Raw genomic sequence first — 19,403 nt, 5'->3', positions numbered from 1 at the left:
GAAGTGGGTTCACAACTGCTAAATGTGACAGTGGAAAAAATTACAACTCACAACTCACAAATCTAGGGGAGTGAATATTTTGAAATAAATAACAACGTGTCATGAATGCATGCCTTCTTCAAAAATAAAATCACATGACAAATTTCCAAACCCTGTGCTAAATAAGTTGTAGATTTGGCGAAAGGTTTACATATCCATGTTGTATTTACTCATTCCAACAGCTGGTGATATTTGGATGAAAAACCTTTGGACTTTGGTAAAAGAGAACAAACCTAACAAAATATCATTTATTAGGATTTCATGCGGCATATTTTAAAACAATGTTTACTTTTGTGGTAGTAATATATCATTTAGTAAAAGGGTTTTTGCAGTAAACGTGACAAAATTTAGACAGAAATGTCAAATTTGCTGGTTGACTGTTTAGTGACTGGAAATCGTAAGTTGGTGGAAACAAAAAATCTAATACTTGGACTGACAACAACCAACATTTTATAAGGCATTGATAAGTCAATGTTGAAACCTTTCTTCATCAGATGTATCTGAACTAGGAACACTTAAAATTTACATCTACCATGTTGAATTTACAGTACTTGAAAGAAATATAGCCTGACACTCAACGAAGCTAAAACTTCAAACTACCTCTGACAAGTTCCCTTTGATATGGGGATGTCCTCTGTTCAATGTGAGCCAATCACCTGTGCTCTTGCATCTTGTTTCTCCCTATTGACCACGCAGGACTAGAGGGCAGGCCAATAATTACCACTGGTAGTCTTAAATTACCTGTTCATCAAAATTACGTACTTATGGATATGTCAAATTTTGGAGATGTTTGGGCCGGAAAAATGTATACAAGTAGATTCATTTTGTCAGAAGTATTTTAATCGCTACTAATGATGAAATCTGTCAAAAAGTGGCCAGTATTAGTAAGACTCGGTGACAGACTATTGATGGGGACTTCAGTATTCCATGGAATTATTATTGCTTTGAAAGTGTTCAAAAAGCACTGAAAATCTGGACCGAACTGGTTTTTGAAGTTAATTCTTTATACAACTAAACAGATTATCAATGATAATTTTCTGGGTGAGAAATACTTGGATACTGAATAAATGAGAAAATAACAACATCAAAACACATGACGCGGTTACTGGCAACATCTTACTTCATGAAAATGAGTCAAAATAATAAACGCCAACCAAATGAAACCCTTGAAACCTTGCCATAGCTGCAACATATTTTACCGGAAGAGAATAAATACTCAACAGGGCAGAGCAAAGTTATGAATAACTACACATACTATCAGAGATCAATGTTTCTAAAAACTGTACAAATTTCACTGCAGCATTGTATCTTGCATATTTCTTGGCACAAATTCAGACTTTATATTCTTCAATTACAACTGCTCTTCTGCATATACTGGGTAGTTTCATGCAAAACACTCTAAAAATCTGACGTGAACAAGGTACCATAATGTCACATTTGCATAGATTGATGCTGTACAGGGAAATAATTACACATAAATAAAGTTGATCTTTATCATACTAATAGGCTCTGAAATATCTCTCACAATCTATGTCTACAAAAAGCTTTGTGAGCAAAAAATGTACCCTAATGATATTGAAAGTAACTCTTGGGGTAAAGACAACACAAACTGCAAAGTGGTATCTATATTGTTCATGGTGTACTTAAAACAGAACACAAAAGGGAACAATATTTATCAATGCAACATTTACAAACTGCATGCAATTAACCCTTTTCCTGCCAGACAGTAATAACTGTATCACTTCCCAATCAGCTGAGTCAGTAAAAAGCGGTATTGAGCCAAAACATGACGTATTTTCACCCACTTGGCTTAGTATGTTATAGCATCTTTTGTCCAAAAAAATCAAGTTTACAGTATTATGTTTTCAACAGCCTTCAAATGTACAGTATTATGTTAAAATACATCATATGGAATACGTTGTATTTCATTAATTTTAACCATCTTGACCTGATGGTGAAATATGGACTTGGCAGGAAAAGGGTTAAATAATAAATGGTACACTTTTTTCTTTAAAGTACATTCATAATAGAAAATGTCAAAACTTTACCTTAACTAATACCAACACCAAAACTGTTATAGTCTTTAAAAGCCCCCTATTATATTTTGTTGTGAGCCCCTTCAGTCACAACGCTTCATTCTGAATTCACCATTTCTTTAGGCATGGGTATTTATCTGGTGTATTTTGTTTTCATTGTATTTTTCTTCCTTCATTTTTTGTAGATTTATCTGAAAGGTAAAATGCTTACAAGCATGGAGGTATGATGAGAATCAGTCCCTCCAGAGAGAGAGAGATTTATGAAAATGCAAATCTTGAATTCATGCCATTCAAAGCTAGACCATCTGTGGATATTTTATGGTCACTTTTCAAGGCATCAAAATTGTACTGATATGTTACTTTCATAATCTCATGTGTCTTCAGAGGTTAAAGGTCACAATTACCAGGTTGAATTTAGTGGAAATATAATAATGCTCGGTTTTGGGTGACTTTGCATTCAAGTCTATCTTCCAATCTTTATTAGGATTGGGGATTTAGTCGAGCGGTTTGTCTGTTGTCCTCTTCGCTAGGTGATTGGGTGCCGTGCGTTGTGGGTTCGAGTCCCGGTTGATACCATCGTATTCCACAGGCTTACTTTGATTTGATAAGCCAATATCAAAATTTACTCAGAACACAGATTCCTATTTTTGAAATGTCAAAATTACTATTACTGTTTTTGACTGTTTTAAAACTGATATTTATAGAATGTTTGAGAGGCTTACAAAGTCTAAACTACCTAAGATTCATTTTCTTAAGGTAGCTGACACCATGCACAGAAATACAAGCATGTCTCTAATGTGTTGGTACTTGCAGGTTTGTTTGTACCGGCATCATGTAATCTTTTGGGCATATTAAGTCTGCTAGAAAACCTTGCATCATTTTCATTCAAGAGTAGAACAATTAGGTGGATCATACAGTATAGGATGTCAAGAGGCACTGATTTATACTATAGTCAGCATGCACCCAACACACCTTTGGATGTCTGTCTGAAATGAAATTCTATTCATTAATAAGTTAAATGTGATCATTTTCAAGAATAGTAGACACCAAGTTTGGGAACTTTGACCCTACATGAAGTTAGTGTTGAAGAAGTATAGTACTGAAGGGGCTACAAAATCTAAGAGAATAATGCTGCAATGAAAATGCTCCTGTAAAGATATTACACATTCAACATTTCATATAATCATGCACATGTTAAACTTTAAAAACACTGGTAAAAATTGTAAAAATTATACAATTTCAACCTCTGAGCAGGGACTCTGTTTTAAAAGTTTTTAATTTTGAAGCCTGTACCTTCATTGTAATCTGAGATCAAAGTTTGATTTGATTAGCTTCCTCCTAAGACTGAGAATGTCCCCTGGTTAATTTAAACCTTTGAGTGCCAAAGTCAATTTTTGTCACCTTTATAAGATGTATCCCGGTCAAATTTTTTCAGATTTTTGCCAAATTTTGATGAAAAAGTTTTGATGTCAGTTTGGTCCAAAATTGTCACAAAAATTACAGAAATATCCATAAAAAGTGGTAAAAGGCTGTACTAAAATTTTGGTGGGAAAAATTACGCACTCAAGGGGTTAAAATGATTCAGGGAAGCTGTCCAAAGGAAGTCTTAACAACAGATTTAATAGATGTACATACAGTATATATTATGACAATTTACCCCATCTTCTTGTGGAAATTTTGTGTGACTGTTTAAGGTAGAACGCACCTCGGGGACAGACATTCGGACTGTCAAACTTTTACAATTCTCTTCTGATATACCGCATGTGGGGGTTCATTTTAAAGCTCATGGTGAAAGAAAACTTTTCACCGGCATAGTTTTCGAAATTCGAAAATTTTTATTTTTCTCCATAGAGTTAACACAGGGATGGCGGCCATTTTGAATTTCTAATATCGGTAAATCTTGGGTAATTTGTTTCTCTAGTACCAAAATTTGCACGGTGACCCCCTATTTTGAAAGAGAATGATTGAAAGATTCCTTGAGGAAAGTTAGAGCAAAAGTTTAAGTCTTTCACTTTCGAGGTGCATACTACCTTAAGGGATGAAGTCACTCTTTTTTTTAACTTTTTCTATGAATTTTTCATATTAGAAGTAGTTTGTGTAGTTTGAGTTCCTGAAAATGCTGAAATACTGGTCAACTGTGCACAACCTCAACTCTCTGCTAATGGCCAGACAATCAAGTTCAATAATTCACATGTATAACTTTCCCTATGAATGGCTTAACATTAACTGTTATATAACATTTGACCTCATGCCAGCTTTTGTAATGAAATTTTCACTGGCAGTGCCTTTCATATAAATGAGTGAGAATAGCAGCTTTTCCTTACATTATGGAAATGTTTATTTGTAATTATCTGGAGGTCACAAATGAAATCATCTGCTTGCATTCAGCACAGGTAATTTTTGACAGTTTTACCATTATGAACCATCATTATTTTGTACACAGTGACTTCATGCAAGTATTCAATGCTTTCTTTAGATAGCAAAAAGGTCAAAAAGGGGCAACACTCTCCCGTTAATACACGAGTGAAAATTCAATGTCTTGTGATGCTACTTTGTACAGAAAGTGAAATAGAAGAACAAAAATGAATGACATTTTCCCCAATATTGTATAACAAGTATGTAACAAAAATGTGATGTAGAAATAAGTCATACTGGTAGCTATCTTTACTTTGGATAGTGCTCTGGTATTAACTGAACTCTACAGATTTCTGAAGTATGAGCAACATAGTATGTGTTGACTGTAATAGTAAATTTAAATTGACTTTTTTTTGATGTCTTGAAAGTCTCATATGTACACATAGGTGGTATTACAATGGAGTAAAACCTACATAAGTTTTTCAGCAGTGAGCTTGAAAGTTTGAGCAAAGTGTTAGCAGTACAGTAGGGTATCTACATGTCATCTCATAAGTCAAAAGCAAGTTCAGCAGTATCTATGTTTCTTACTTCTAACATGCCTCTGGGAAAATAGGTCTGCCTATGAGTTGTATGATTATCAATTTTTGTGCTTGTTTTGAATTTGTAAATTTAAAGGTTTGCATGTTCAAAATTTGGAAGGTCAGGTGACAGGAAAATCAAAAACTTTTTTGTTTTGCTTTTTAACATTACTCCACCATCAATCTTACAGAGGTGAAAGTCATTCATATTTAGTACTACTTCATGTATAGATGACTTCGTTTTGATTGGTTTATGCAAATTTTCCTTCTTTTTGAGGATGTTCAATTGCAAGAACAATTGTTAACAGCAATAGTTGAATCTTTTGTTTCTGTATGAAGTTAGTGCAGGTCAATAAGTACCCCCTCTTTGACATCAGTATCTTCTGTGGGTAAAGCTGGCATCGGTTTCTTCATTCGTTTTTGATCTCGAGCTAATCGATATTCGCTGATCTTCTTTACAATGAGCACGCCGAATTCCTCGTGCATCTCTCTGAAGGATCTGATGTAGATCAATTGATCGTGGAAAACCGAATGACCTGTGGATTGGCTCTGTACTCTTGGCAGGCTCCCACTCTTTGGAAGAGAATCACTTTTGCTTATTAAACTGATTGGGCTAGAGTCAAAGAACATCGACATTGTAGCCTGGTTCGGTCTTGATCTCGGTGGAACAGGAGGTGGTGGCTCATTCTCATCAAGCCCTAAATTTTCTAAATCAAGGCCTTGCTTCAGTTCAGCGGCAAGCACCTCATTGGCGCTCATTCCGGGATAATTCCGAGGCACTGTTGACCTCGGAAGGCACTGAGTCTTTACCCTCTCATACTGATTTTCCAGGTAAAACGTTGTTCTCGACGGTTTCTGGAAAGCATTCTGAATGCACGCAGGATTGAATGCAACCGCAGGGGCTGAGGTGGCAATTGTCCTTCTTGCCGTAGCACCACCCAGCAGGTCTTCATCTCCTGTACCAAAGTTAGCTTCAGAATCATATTGAGTCATCTGATCAAACTGCCTCTGCAGCTCCTCAACCATTGACTTCATGTAGTCATAGTTTGCCATTGAGATGGCTCTCATCCATTCTGTCATCTCTGTATGGTTGTCAGCCTGTATCACATATGTACGTGTGCTGTATCCTTGGAAAGTGATATGAAATGTAAATGTGTCTCCATCAGCTAGCTCCACTGTAGCTCCCTCCAGTATGATGACTCCAATTGGCTCCTTGTCTCCTCTTTTATCGAAGTAGTACAGTAGATTTCCTTTCAGCACAAACCAACGTTTTTGAAAACTCTTGTTGAGCTCCCCTCTCTTGTTCAGCCATCCTTCTTTGTCTACAGGTGAGCTGCATGTTGCATAGTTCGCTACATTCTTTTCGTTCAACCTCATTGTGACGGTATGTTACGACACGGTCAAATAAACTGTGAACCAACTGTGCATATCTTTGTTTTAGCTGTAATTAATACTAATGACCTTTCATAGATGTCAGAATCTATTTCACGCGGATTTTCTTTCGTTCTGGGCTTGTGTGAGTTTTGAGTCAATGACAGTGAGTCTATTCTAAGAATTTATTTCGCCGTAACAGGTTTTGGAGCCAAGTAAACATGCCGGACACGTCAAAAATGGTGACAGAGAACATAACACCATTGCCATTTACTAATCTACTTTATGATAACAGTGACTCATCATCGGGCTGGTAAAGTTGGCGTCGCATTCACAATGTCATTCCGACAAACTCCATAATATATCCAAAGCGACACTTACACAAGCAAACACTTATCGCTGTTCGTAGTCCGCCTCTGTAATCCTTGTTGATATTGTAATGTATTTCCTGGATTCACAAGTTCAACGCCTACAACTAGCACGGCACGGCCGACCCGGCCCCTCGTCTGATGATCGTGATCGAGTACGATTGAACCGAAACTCACGCGCAGCTTCCAAAATAAGAGCGGAGAATACCGTGGTAAGGTTTTGATTGTTAAAGTTGGGATGTCGTCCTCCTTGTTAGGCTGTTAAATGACATGTCCGTCGGAAAAAGCTACTGATTAAGACATTTTCCGTCTCACTAGCAGGCGTCCAAATTCGCAGACCAAGGATATCGGACTCTGCCCTTTGACCCAATATCACATGACACTTCTTCTCTTCTGTTATGATTTGTATAAGACTTATCAACTGCTTCATAGCAAAACAATATTTTTGAAATTTATGAAATAAGTGTTAACTTCCTAATTTAGGCAATAGATTGCCATATCATAGAATAAGAAAAAAAGGCTATTTCCTGTTGACCTCTGACACACTCGTGACCGACGAGCTTCCGTACTGTAAGCTACTGTACCACAACACAACTGCAGAGATGGCGATTCAAAGGAGTACGATACCTGTAGCTCTCCTTGTTCTTGTTTCCCTGTGCCGGGCTCCTCCACCGCCACAGAAACAGGCTGTTGCGAGTGTAACGTTTGACGAGAAGACCAAGACGTTCGTCATCGTAGACGTTTACGACAAAAGCGCGACAGCATTCGCCACTTTTACAGACGATATCCAGAACTCGGGGTAAGAACAAAACGGAAAGTTAGGTCACGTCACTGTCAGCTGACTCACTCAAACATCAATCCAGCCGGGTACATATCGGTTGATTAAGGAAAGGCTATCAGTGCTCAAGAGATCGAGAGTGACTATGAAAAAAATAACTCCTCAGGTCACATTTATTTTGTTAATTATTCCATCATGCTGGCATGCAAACAGAATCGTCAGAAATCGTGTGGGGTAGATCTCGCTTCTTCCTCAGTGTTGACTAGAAATCAAAAGCTGATACGTGTACGTGTGACCAGACTGACCAGCTGACTTGGTAAGGGTCATGGTCAGGGGGTGTTGTCCAGCCAGCCCAGTGCTTCAGTGTCGTAAACATCAAACCTTTTAGATCGAATTTTTAGACATGATTTCTGAGAAGAGAAAAGAGGAAGCAGGGTACTAGAATTAAATCATAATGATATTATTTTAACATAGATAGATAGCATGTCTTAAAATCTAGCATAACCCTCGAAAAATTTTCAAGTGTGTATTTTACTATCTTTTTTCTATAGATGGGCACACTTAAATTTAACAACCAATCCCAAGTATGATGACAGTGTTCAAGCTTACGCAGCAGGACTCATCGAAGGTTACCTGTCATCGACATTGATATATTATCATTGGGTCAACACAGTTTATGAATTTTGCGTTCAGCCCTCTGAGTATTGTACAAAGTTGAAGAAGTATCTGCAGGCCAACTTGCAATGGATGACTCAGCAAATCAAGGAAAACCCCAATGATGACTACTGGCACCAGGTGATCTGAAATAGTCACAATAAATCACGTAGACAACATTCTCCATATGAATGACTGTTAACTCGCACCTTTTCCAACCTACTCGATAACGACTCACACAAAACTAACTTGCCTGATACCAAGTCACCCAATACCAACTTGCCCATTGTTTGAGATGTACATGTAGTAATAATATATTGGTTTTTTAGATTCTGTATATCTTGTGTCGTAAATTTTTATGTATTTTTGTGAGTGCTTTGTTGTACTTTCTAAATAACTATATAATATATGCAGTAGAAATAATCATAACTTAGTAACAAGATCATAAAACATTATTTGGATTTGATGATTTGTCAGGACAAGGTACTCATAAAAATTACAAATTGGTTTTGGGCAAGTTGATATCAGGCGAGTTGGTTCTGGGTGGGTTGGAAAAGGTGCAAGGTAACTGGTACCCTCTCCATACCATTAATCTGATCTCCCCAGTTCCCTGTGAAAAAGATCCACAATCGCTATCAATAACAAATGGTTTGGTGGAAGGGTTACAGTACAAGTGTTGTGAAACTATCAGCTAAATGTCAGTGTAAAGTGATTTTTAATCGAGATTTTCCTCTACAAGTTCATTCAGACTCTATCAGCAAATTTGTGAAACTTCTGCTATAAATGTTTGTCTCAAAACTCTAAATTATATGTGAAGAAATGCAAATATTTGACATGATTTTTCGCAAAATAATAAAATTTTTCTTTGACAAGAATCTCTCCTTCCTATAAGTTGGACTGTTGCGAGGATTTTGTCGGTGAAACTCCCCGATATTTGCTTAACAACCACTCAAAATGATATATTTTAGATCACTGATGAAGATGGATAATATCTTTTCAGGTCAATCTGACATTGATACAGTTGATGGGAATAGAAGATGGCTTCCATAACTCTATCAAAGAACCAAGAATTGATGTAGAACCATTTGGTTTTCTGTAAGTACCATGCCAAGAGTCACATGTATGTGTACTGTGTAGCTGCAGGAGAAAATAGAGATATGTGCACACAGGAAAATGTCACCTTTGTAATGATTTTGATAGCAACTTTCAGTAAAGAATTGCTAAGCAGAAAAAACAAAAGAGATTTTTGATTGAAGAATTGACCTACGTGAACTTAATCCCTTGAGTGCTAAAGTCAATTTTGTCAACTTTATAAAATATACTTAGCCCTGTCAATTTTTTTTCAAATTTTTCTAAAATTTTGATCATAAACTGTATCCTTTGAAAAGTGATATCCATCTGGTCCAAAATTATCAAAAAAATTACAGAAATGTTCATAAACATTGGTAAAATGTTGCAATAAACTTTTTGTTGGAAAAATTACAGAACTCAAAGGGTTAATATGGTATGGCAAGAAACTTGAACAATTCAGAAATATTTGTTTGAGACAACACCTAGAGTAAATTGGACATTAGACATGTATCGTACTTATGCTTGTTGAATGACAATAAATAATTATATGATAAAAAAATAAATAAATAAATAATAGATAATATCACTAGTGCTAAAAGTACTTTTTAGTTGCTAAAGTAAAACAGAAACTAAAACTAGTTATTACGTGTATTTCAGATGTGAAACATGTATTTCAGATGTATTTCAGATGTGAAACTATTATGTAATAGTCCAGCTTCAGTTCATATGTTACATATGTAATGTAAAGCCAGACATGCACAGATTTTAACACTATGGATATTACCATTATATGTCAATCCCAGGCTGCTACAGATAGATGGTGACTTGGAAGACCTTGAGTCAGCTCTCACCAATGGCAAGTTGAAGCGCCCTCTAGGCTCAGGTTCATGTTCAGCCCTCATCAAGCTGTTACCTGGCAACAGTGATCTGTATGTTTCCCATGTTACCTGGTCACCATACCAGTCAATGCTTAGAGTCATGAAGAAATATGATTTTGGATATCATCAAAGTGATGGATCATGTAAGCTAAAGTTTATCCTCATGTTTTAAGATTTTTGAATACTTGATTTTTTGGCAGACATAACAAATTTTCTTTATGTCAAAATTTTCTTGAGTCAATGGGAAGACTTGAGAAGGTAGCATGTCAAATTGACCTTGTCATTTTGATCAAAGGACTGGCAGATTTCTGTGAAAGCTTTTCCTGTGATGAAGCAAAAAAATTGGTGTAGGAAAGGTTTTTAAAATGAAAGAGGTCCGGACATTGTTCATTCATGTAATGTTACTGGGAAAGTTTGAAATCCATATATTCAGTAAATATAACTGGGTCAGGCTGGATGTGTACTGAATGGATGGTAGTATGTATTATTGAAATCCTGGTCAGATTTTTGAGGCATCATTGTACTATTTCAATGTATACTTGGCCTAAACAAAGCAATCTTACAGTCCGTATACAGACCAAAAATATTCACCTTTTCTGATTTCAGTTGACCTTTGTCATTATCGAGTCAATGTTTTTGTGCATGGCATTCATACAAAAACAGTGCAACAAAGTATCAAATGAATAAACTCAAGGTCCTTTTTACTTTGCCAATGTGTTTTTGATATTTTTAATGTTTTGCTATCTGTGAAAATTTGAACTTGCTATTGCCTGTTCAGTGACTTGTCACTTGTTTGAAACGACAGGTATTTAACTGTTAATAACAACCATTATTCACCCTACAGAACTGTGACTACAACATTTTAAGAAGGAAGTAGATAAATATGAAGTTATTTGTAGACTAGTTCTCAGATTTTAACCTTTGCTCCTGCATTTACAAATTTAATGAAGTTCTCATTCTGAAGTTTGCCCAATTATTTACATTTGGCAGAATGCAACACAGATAGCTACCATTTTATCGAATGCCAACATGTATTAGTTCCTGTCACAGTGTGATAGATGCTTGCATACTAGGTTGCAGTATAACAGTTACCTTCTTTGACACTCACTGTCTGAACACTATACCCTAACACTATCCCTAATAGTCAGTGGAAAATGTCCGAATGATAGATACCCTGGCCCATCATCCTGATATGTAGTATGCCATCTAACACTAATTACACTTTATTTCTATTTATTTCAGTGATGCCAGGGAGAACCAGCTCCTTTTCTTCGAATCCAGGGAGGGTGTTTTCTGGTGATGATTTCTACATCATTGAATCTGGTCTGGTAAGGAGCATTGGTATCTCTGTAATCAGGGCTAAAGATATTTGCTGTAAAATTAAACCTCATGCAAAACAGTCTTGGTTTCTGAGTGAAAGTTAGCACTTTTACCTTCAAGACCAATATGAACTATATATTATTTGGCATTTTCGACAATTTGTCAGTCAAGAACTTTTTTTAAAACTGTTCAAAGAAAACTGGAAACTTTGAAACTAACAGTGTCAAATGCTGTCGGCAAATCAGTAACATAATTCTATTGTAATATTTTCACTCCATTTCCTCATACACACTCACGGTTGGATGCACATTTAAAAAACAAATGTGTTTGGACCAAACCTTGGTGGTGAAATATTAAGAGTTTAGAGCAGGAAAAAGAATATGTACATGTAACACAAGAGATGTGTAATTGGTGAATATTCCTGTCATGCTGTATTTTATATCCTGACTAATTTTCTCTCACCTTGAAGTGAAACACTTTGATATGAAACTTTCTTTCGGTCATAGGAAACCAGGTCTATAGCGATACAGAACAAGGTATAGATATCTGGTGACATGTTGACACAGATCCAAAAAATGAACCCAACTTTGTCTTTTTTCCGATGGTCATTTCAGGTAACCTTGGAAACCACCAATGGAAACAGTAACCCAGCACTCTGGAAGTACGTGCAGCCTGAAGGCCAGCTGCTGGAGTGGCTCCGGAATATCATTGCCAACAGATTAGCCAAGGATGCCATGATGTGGGCGGATATCTTCAGGAAATACAACAGTGGAACGTAGGTTTACTGGGAAGAGATAATTTAATTGCCTCACTCACCACAATTCATGTTTGAAACTCATTTTGAAGTGATTTTGAAGTGCTTTCTTGCAAGTATGCTAAGTTGATCGAGTGAAAAGAAATGAAAATTGACATGCGGCTGCAAGTATTGAATTTCCTTAATATTGAAAATTGTTAGATTTTTCAGATACTCTGCAGATGACATTATTATTATGCCACTGGCTAATTAAAGTCTGTAATTTTCAGTTTCTAATTGACTATTCACGACTCATGTCTTCTGATTGAAAATATGAATTCTGACTTTAGCCAATCAGATGGTTGGATTTAGACATGCATTTTCATTATGTATTGAAGGTTTAACAATAAAGATCTTGTTTGCATATACAGTGCAAGATTCAGCATATGCAAAAGTAGAAGAATTTAAAAATGTTTGCATGTAAATATTCAACATGTAACAGAACTTTATGAATACACAATAAAAGTGTAATTTATTCTCATGATAGGGTAGTTCTCATACAGGTAAATATTGGTGTTCATTTCAGTTTGTATGCGTCATTACACACAGGTACAATAATCAGTGGATGGTTGTAGATTACAATCGCTTTGTTCCTCATCAGACTCCAAAGACTGGCCTCCTTGTCATATTGGAACAACTTCCGTAAGTTCCCTTTGAGTGAAATGCTCTGGTTGCCTTCATAGTTCCATCAGTTCTCGTATAGCTCTCAGATTTCATCAACATTAAATTGGCCTTGCCTATTTTATTCTTCTTACCATCTTGACAGTTTTAACAAGACAGTTTCAGTTTATATATGTATCTTTTAAGATGAATGACAAAGAGGGGATTTTCGTCATGGATACACATATCTTTGTACTTCACTTTAATCTGTCTTTTCCATTCTAACAACATACTTACAGAGGACTTTGAAATAATGTTCTACTATTCTTTCATTCGTCTACAGTGGATTAGTTGTAGCAGAAGACAAGACAGATGTGTTGACTGGCCAGTCCTATTGGCCAAGTTATAATGTTCCGTATGTAAAAATTACTACTACTACTACCTTCAAGCGCTCACAAAATACTTTTCCATGTAAATAGGGATGAAACGTTTTAATATTTTTGTGCTTTTGTACCAAAAAACAATTGTTTTTGATGAAAGAGAAGAATTCACAAGGTTTAGTTTACCAGTATCCAATAGGAGGGTATCTTGGTGAGACTCAGTTCACAGTAAATATGGGAGTTTTATTAGGGTGATAATACTTTTGAAAATCAAAATGTATGGTCATACTTTAGAAGTCTTACAGGCTAATTTCATGACTTGAATCAAGTGAAAATTTTGTTAGAATATTGCAATTTAAATGTTAAAATTGCGTACATGTACAACAGGTACTTCAAGGAAATCTTCAATGCCAGTGGTCTGCCAGCCAAGGTTGCCAAGTATGGTGACTGGTTTACGTATGAGAAAACTCCCAGAGCCTTGATGTTCCTTAGAAATCAAAGCCAAGTGACGGATATGAAGTCCATGATCAAGCTGATGAGGTATGTCTGAATTCCGTAGATATACAGTACCAGAGAATGATGTGTACAGTGACATGGAGAGCAAAGTTTTGCAAATTTCTAGAAACAATGTTGTTGCATGTGTCTTATCAACTAAATTCTATCTTTGGTACTATTAAAGCCCCAGTGCTGCTAACTTTCGATGGTTTTTTCGTTATTTTTATTTTATAAATCAATTGCAACTTTTTATTCTACTCCCCAAAGAATGTTGAAACACCCACTATTTAGCTTGTTAACTTAGCGTCTATATTTGTAAAATGCATGAATATTGTTTATATTTGAATTCTAGTCCGGACCAGAAGTCAGTTTTCAACAATAAAAATGCACTTTACAACCATAGGGGCAGAGTTGACAAGCTGGATACTGTGTATATCAACATTCTTTGGGGAGAAGAACAAGGAATTATGGTTCACATTCAAAATAAAAATGGTTAAATTTTCATCAAAAGTTAGCAGCACTGGGGCTTTAATGGGTGTATATGAGGACTTGATAAGATATTACTCAGTAGAAACACAGAGAACTAACATTTGATGAGATCAAGTCAAAGTTTTATGGAGGGTCACTGTTCCCACATTGCTGTTCACTTTTCTATTTGTGCTTTCAAAATGGATACAAAACCATGAACAGCCTGTAAGATTTTACAGTTCAAGCCGTGTGATGTGAAAGCTGTATATTATTTGGTGTAAATTTGGACGCTATTAAGAACTCTTTGTCCTGGTTCTGTACCACATCCGTGTGCCCTCTCTTGATAAATTTACCCATTTACTTTGTTTTTGTTTTCCAGATACAACGATTTTCAACATGATGAATTGTCCAAGTGTAATTGTACACCGCCATACAGTGGTGAGAATGCTATATCAGCCAGATCAGACCTGAACCCAGCCAATGGTACCTATCCATTCTCTACACTAGGCAATAGGAGCCATGGAGGAACTGATATGAAGGTATTTTTTACTCACATTGTCCCAAATATACAACTAAATTTTGCTAGAGTGTAAAAGTACGGTACTCATAGAACCATTGGTTACAAATACATTAAGTTCCCATCGTTTATCTGCTGGACTCTGATTACAGTTTTCAATTGCCCAAACTTATAGAACACTTACATTATGTTCATTGTTCATGAGTGATTCCAGTGTTTGTTCTGAATTTACACACACTTTTATTTGAGTTGACTTTTGGTGTGATGGTGATTCCATGTAAAGTTAATCCACTTTATAGATAATGCACAGAAAACTATTCATATGTGTTTATTACACCTCACATATTATCCAGACATCATGATTGGCTTCAACTCATTCTTGTGATGAAACAGAAAAAAGTGATATAACATGGCTTGAGAGGTACAATCATGTTGCATGCAGTGATTTAGATTGCTGCCATGTTGTGCTTTTGCCATACTACCCATTGTTTCTGTGCATAGCAAATCAAAGTGCACTATTTGAGTATATTTTGTATAGTGATGACTTCAGACAAGTACGCAGAGTTATGGTAATTCCAGCTGAATTAAACAATATTTCATTGAAAGTGTAAAATAAGTGAACAAGATTAGTCGCAAACAACATTGTCTCCATCTTGGTAAATTGTTGGCCATCAATTTCAGGTTTAGTGATTGAGAAATTGAGTTTGTGGTTCACAGTGGTGATCCTGTTGGAAAGCAAACCTAGTTATAGAGAAATTGCAACAGTGCAACCATTTGGTGTGCATTTCCATAGTTACTGAGTTTATCTATCCTGCTAGTTTGCAGTAACATGATTAGACACCGCATATATGTTAATTATACGAATAAAACTCACGACTTTGAGTGTATGAGAAGTGTGTCTTTGCGTGTCTCAGTTTCCTTGTGAACCTTCTTGGGAAAGCAAGAGAACTGCAAGGTGTACAACCCTCCCCCCCCTCCCATATCCTTTCATCGACTGTGACTACATTCTATGCTTTTGGGGATACTTCATCTAATAAAATCAATACATAACACTTAATCACCAGGGTATTTTTTAATTTGTACTTAGCCTCAGTCTTGTACTCATGATAGTAATATTGATGATGATACTCTTGCCTCCGCCTCGGATATAATCAATATGATTTTCATGTGCACCATCTCTTATGCAGGCAACAATTTGTAATCTTTCCCTTGCTATCACTAAGTTTTGTTAAAAAGTAACCAGTTTATGGGGTTGTATCTCTAAACTGAAATGTTATGTCATCGTTACTTATACATAGAATCAAGTAAATTTGATAACTCATTGTACACATTCGTTGTATTTCTTTCCTGGATAAGCTAGAGCTATTTTTAGTCACACTTGGATGATGTGTTTCATTCCTACAGGTAACCAACATGGCAATGCACAAGGATTTCTCCATGATTGCAATCTGTGGACCGACTCACGACCAACAGCCGGTGTTCCAGTGGAGTACATCAGGCTTCAACAATCAGTCACATCTCGGCCAGCCTGACAGATTTGACTTTGAACAAGTGCTCGTGAAGTGGAATTGAGGAAAAAAGATGCTTTTCAATGAAGAAATCTTCAAGCTTTTACACATTTCTTGGTTTCATTATTATTCTAATGCCTATCTTAAAACTCTTACATGTAACACTCCACCATATTTTGTCAACAGACTCAGTATGTGTATCTCATATTCTTTAGACAAATTGTGAGACACATTCAATTTAAGTGCACACGCGGTACATGAAAGTGAGAATATTTGCAGTACATGAATAGTGAATGGAAACATCCCTATATCCAAAACTGAATGTATGTCATGATTTGTTTCTTTCCTCTTAAGTGGGCTCTTTTTGGCACTGTTACAAACATAGGACTTTTATAACACAAGGCTGATATCAGTTAGAGTTATGGCCATTTTATGTCACGTCATGGCACCTATGCCACTTTAAAATTGTTACAGTTTGTTTTCAGGCAACATTTAAAAGTAGTATATTTCACCCATTCTTGCTACTGCAATTAATCCTTACAATCGAAAGATACCTTTCACTTCGTCTTACCTAATTTAGGTGAAAACGGGTGATGTTACGGGTTCTGTACTTCAATATGTCTACTTTCAGTTTCATACTCAGGAAAAGGACACAGTATAGAAGTCTTTCAAAAATTAGAATGTCTTGATAGACATAAATATTGATAATTAACTAATTTTAACATAAAAAAATCTGCATTTTTAATACTCAGTCCCTTTGTACACAGATTAATATCAAGCTATTTGATGTCTTTACAGTAGAACATAGGCGCACGACGAATTTTAAAATCAATTATCTGAATTTTTAATGTTGAAACATGCATTTTATTAACAAATGTGCAAACGGAAATCGTGCGGCCAGATTTTGAGGCATACAGTGAACAGTGCCCATCACTACACTACAGTGCAGTGCACGGCTGTGGCCGTTTAGCTCTGCTGTTACTTATAGAGTATACACTCGGCCAATTTTAAAACCACTTGTCTGTAATTGAATGGTGAAACATGCATTTTATTAATAACTGTGCAAACAGAAATCATGCGGACAGCTTTTGAGACATACTGTGAGCAGCGCCCAGAACACGGCTGTGGCCGCTCGGCTATCTTGTACACTACTCTAAGCTCTAAAGGTATGAAACTATTTGGAAAATAATTTAAATAAAATCCGTAAAATAAAACGTTGTTGGCAACCCTGGGGATTTAAACTTCTCTGTGTTGTCGCATGCGTGGTACCAAATCGATCGACTGGGTTCTTGAAACACAAAAACTGCACCGGGCTATGTAATTGATGGTAAGTCGCTAAATTTCACCTGCGGACAACTCCCGTGACACTGCCAGTTTGAAGGCTATTCCTCAGTACGAATAACAATGACGTATTGGTTTAAAAGGAAAGTATGCGCATGCGTCAACTTCAAGCTGCACACTTTGAAAATGGCGCTGGCAGGGGACTTGTCTGTAAAAAAACATTGCGCTAATTATCAGCCGTAGTTAGGGCCGATGTTAACTTTACAAGTTAGGAAGCCGATCGATCGATTATTGTAAGTATCCCCTTGATTATGTTGAAGTTTGAATCTCGAGGATGGCCAATAACCGTTAATTTTGTCCAATTTAAAAATAATTTTCCAAATAGTTTCGTACCTTTAGAGTAATGTGTACAAGACAGCCGAGCGGCCACAGCCGTGTTCTGGGCGCTGCTCACTGTATGTCTCAAAAGCTGCCTGCATGATTTCTGTTCGCACAGTTATCAATAAAATGTATGTTTCAACAATAAAATTGTAGACAAGTAATTTTAAAATTCGCCATTTGTATAAAATTAGTAACGTTAACAGTTGAGCTAAGCGGCCACAGCCGTGCACGGGGCACTGTTCACTGTATGCCTCAATAGCTGCCCGCACGATTTCCGTTTGCACAGATTTTAATAAAATGCATGTTTCAACATTAAAATTACAGACAAGTGATTTTAAAAGACGTCGTGTGCCTGGCAGTAGAACTCTTAATTTTATTTCCATTTTTGAATTCAATTGACATTTACTATAGAAACATCATATAAAATAACCCTGATGCATTTACAAGTGTTATGCTCTTCTTTTGTTTGAAATGAACTTTGAACTTTGAAATGAAATTTTTTCCTGTTATTCTTTATCAAGATGTTGGTGTTTGTATTGTGTCGCATGTTTTCATGCTTTTAGTTATATGCTGCAGTGGTTGTTGTTTGAACTGTTTTGAACAGAATCCACCAGTCAATATTCCACAGCTAGTTTGCAAGATTTTAATTATTTTGCACTGTATTTGAACTATTTGGAAATGCCTTGACTTCAATAGCTTTTGTTGTTGAATATTTGAAGTGCAGCAAAAAGCCTTCCCATTGTAGATGTATTCTTCTGTGTGATAAACATTGAGACAAGACAACTTGATTTACTGTGATGGAACATTGAACAACTAGACTGTCGATGGAATGCTTATGCTCACAACAGCTGACTGCATAACAGCTGACTGCTCCGAAACACAATGCAATCAATAATTCTGGAATTAAAACCTCACAGAGTTCAAATTTATCTGTATCGGAATAAACTTTGCAATACAATTTTTAGCAAAATTGGCAGCTAGACCTCTTTTTAGTTTTATTTTATTTGCTTTTATTGTCATTCATTTTTTGATTTCCAGTTCCTTCTTTGCTTCTTATGCAGTACTTGCCATATTTTATGTTGCCATAGATATGTATTTTATGTTTTTTCATTTTTTCAATCATTGTAAATTTTTATCAAATGTTTCTTCAAAATTCGCCTGCAAATTTCTCTGCCACTGCATTAAAGTCATTTTCTCTTTCATGCTATTTCATATGCCAAATGGGTATCTAGTGTTTTTTTTTAATAGCACCTCACTTTTTCCCCTCACAGAAAATGAAAGACAGCAATAGATGCACATGATGCTTCAGCTATCAGATAGGGAACTGTCATTACTTAATTGGAGGGAGAATTACGTTGAAAATTCAGACATTTTGAATAAGTACCCCTCTCCACCCATCAATTTCTATGATATGACCCCCTGCCATCATAACATGCTCAGTGTTATAGTATGTGTTACAGTGCTCAATGCACAATGCAACAGCACAGTGTAATAAACAAAACAAGTATGTATTATGTACTTTGTATGTATGT

At 36.2% G+C, this 19,403-nt stretch overlaps 2 protein-coding genes across 3 annotated transcripts; one reads left to right on the top strand and one right to left on the bottom strand.

Annotated features, from left to right (window-relative positions):
- Nucleotides 1–4,036: 4,036 nt before the first annotated feature.
- On the bottom strand, nt 4,037–7,112 carry LOC139145583 (uncharacterized). Its single transcript, XM_070716831.1, has one exon. It carries the CDS (start codon nt 6,383–6,385, stop codon nt 5,348–5,350), a length of 1,038 nt encoding a protein of 345 aa, XP_070572932.1. The 5' UTR covers nt 6,386–7,112; the 3' UTR covers nt 4,037–5,347.
- Nucleotides 7,113–7,304: 192 nt separating this feature from the next.
- LOC139145582 (putative phospholipase B-like 2) lies at nt 7,305–19,092 on the top strand. 2 transcript variants are annotated; one of them, XR_011554964.1, is made up of 12 exons: nt 7,305–7,546; nt 8,077–8,320; nt 9,180–9,274; nt 10,054–10,271; nt 11,371–11,456; nt 12,063–12,223; nt 12,791–12,883; nt 13,185–13,256; nt 13,609–13,761; nt 14,564–14,723; nt 16,106–17,013; nt 18,237–19,092. XR_011554964.1 is itself a non-coding variant. In XM_070716830.1 (11 exons), exons 1-11 carry the CDS (start codon nt 7,350–7,352, stop codon nt 16,271–16,273), a joined length of 1,647 nt encoding a protein of 548 aa, XP_070572931.1. In that variant the 5' UTR covers nt 7,305–7,349; the 3' UTR covers nt 16,274–17,414. The 2 variants fall into 2 exon arrangements, 1 of the variants encoding a protein (XP_070572931.1); XM_070716830.1 differs by lacking the exon at nt 18,237–19,092 and having other exon boundaries at nt 16,106–17,414.
- Nucleotides 19,093–19,403: the final 311 nt, after the last annotated feature.

This window comes from Ptychodera flava, chromosome 12, assembly GCF_041260155.1.
Source record: "Ptychodera flava strain L36383 chromosome 12, AS_Pfla_20210202, whole genome shotgun sequence".
In the NCBI taxonomy this organism is placed as follows: domain Eukaryota; kingdom Metazoa; phylum Hemichordata; class Enteropneusta; family Ptychoderidae; genus Ptychodera; species Ptychodera flava.
Note: the sequence above shows the minus strand (reverse complement) of the source record. Positions and strands in the feature narration are given on the sequence as shown.

Excerpts from the sequence above, each read along its gene's own strand:
- LOC139145583 (XM_070716831.1), bottom strand. The coding sequence starts at position 6,385 with ATGAGGTTGAACGAAAAGAATGTAGCGAACTATGCAACATGCAGCTCA.
- LOC139145582 (XM_070716830.1), top strand. The coding sequence starts at position 7,350 with ATGGCGATTCAAAGGAGTACGATACCTGTAGCTCTCCTTGTTCTTGTT. Across the intron at positions 8,321-9,179 it reads ATGATGACTACTGGCACCAG|GTCAATCTGACATTGATACA; the intron begins GTGATCTGAAAT and ends ATATCTTTTCAG. Across the intron at positions 9,275-10,053 it reads GTAGAACCATTTGGTTTTCT|GCTGCTACAGATAGATGGTG; the intron begins GTAAGTACCATG and ends TGTCAATCCCAG.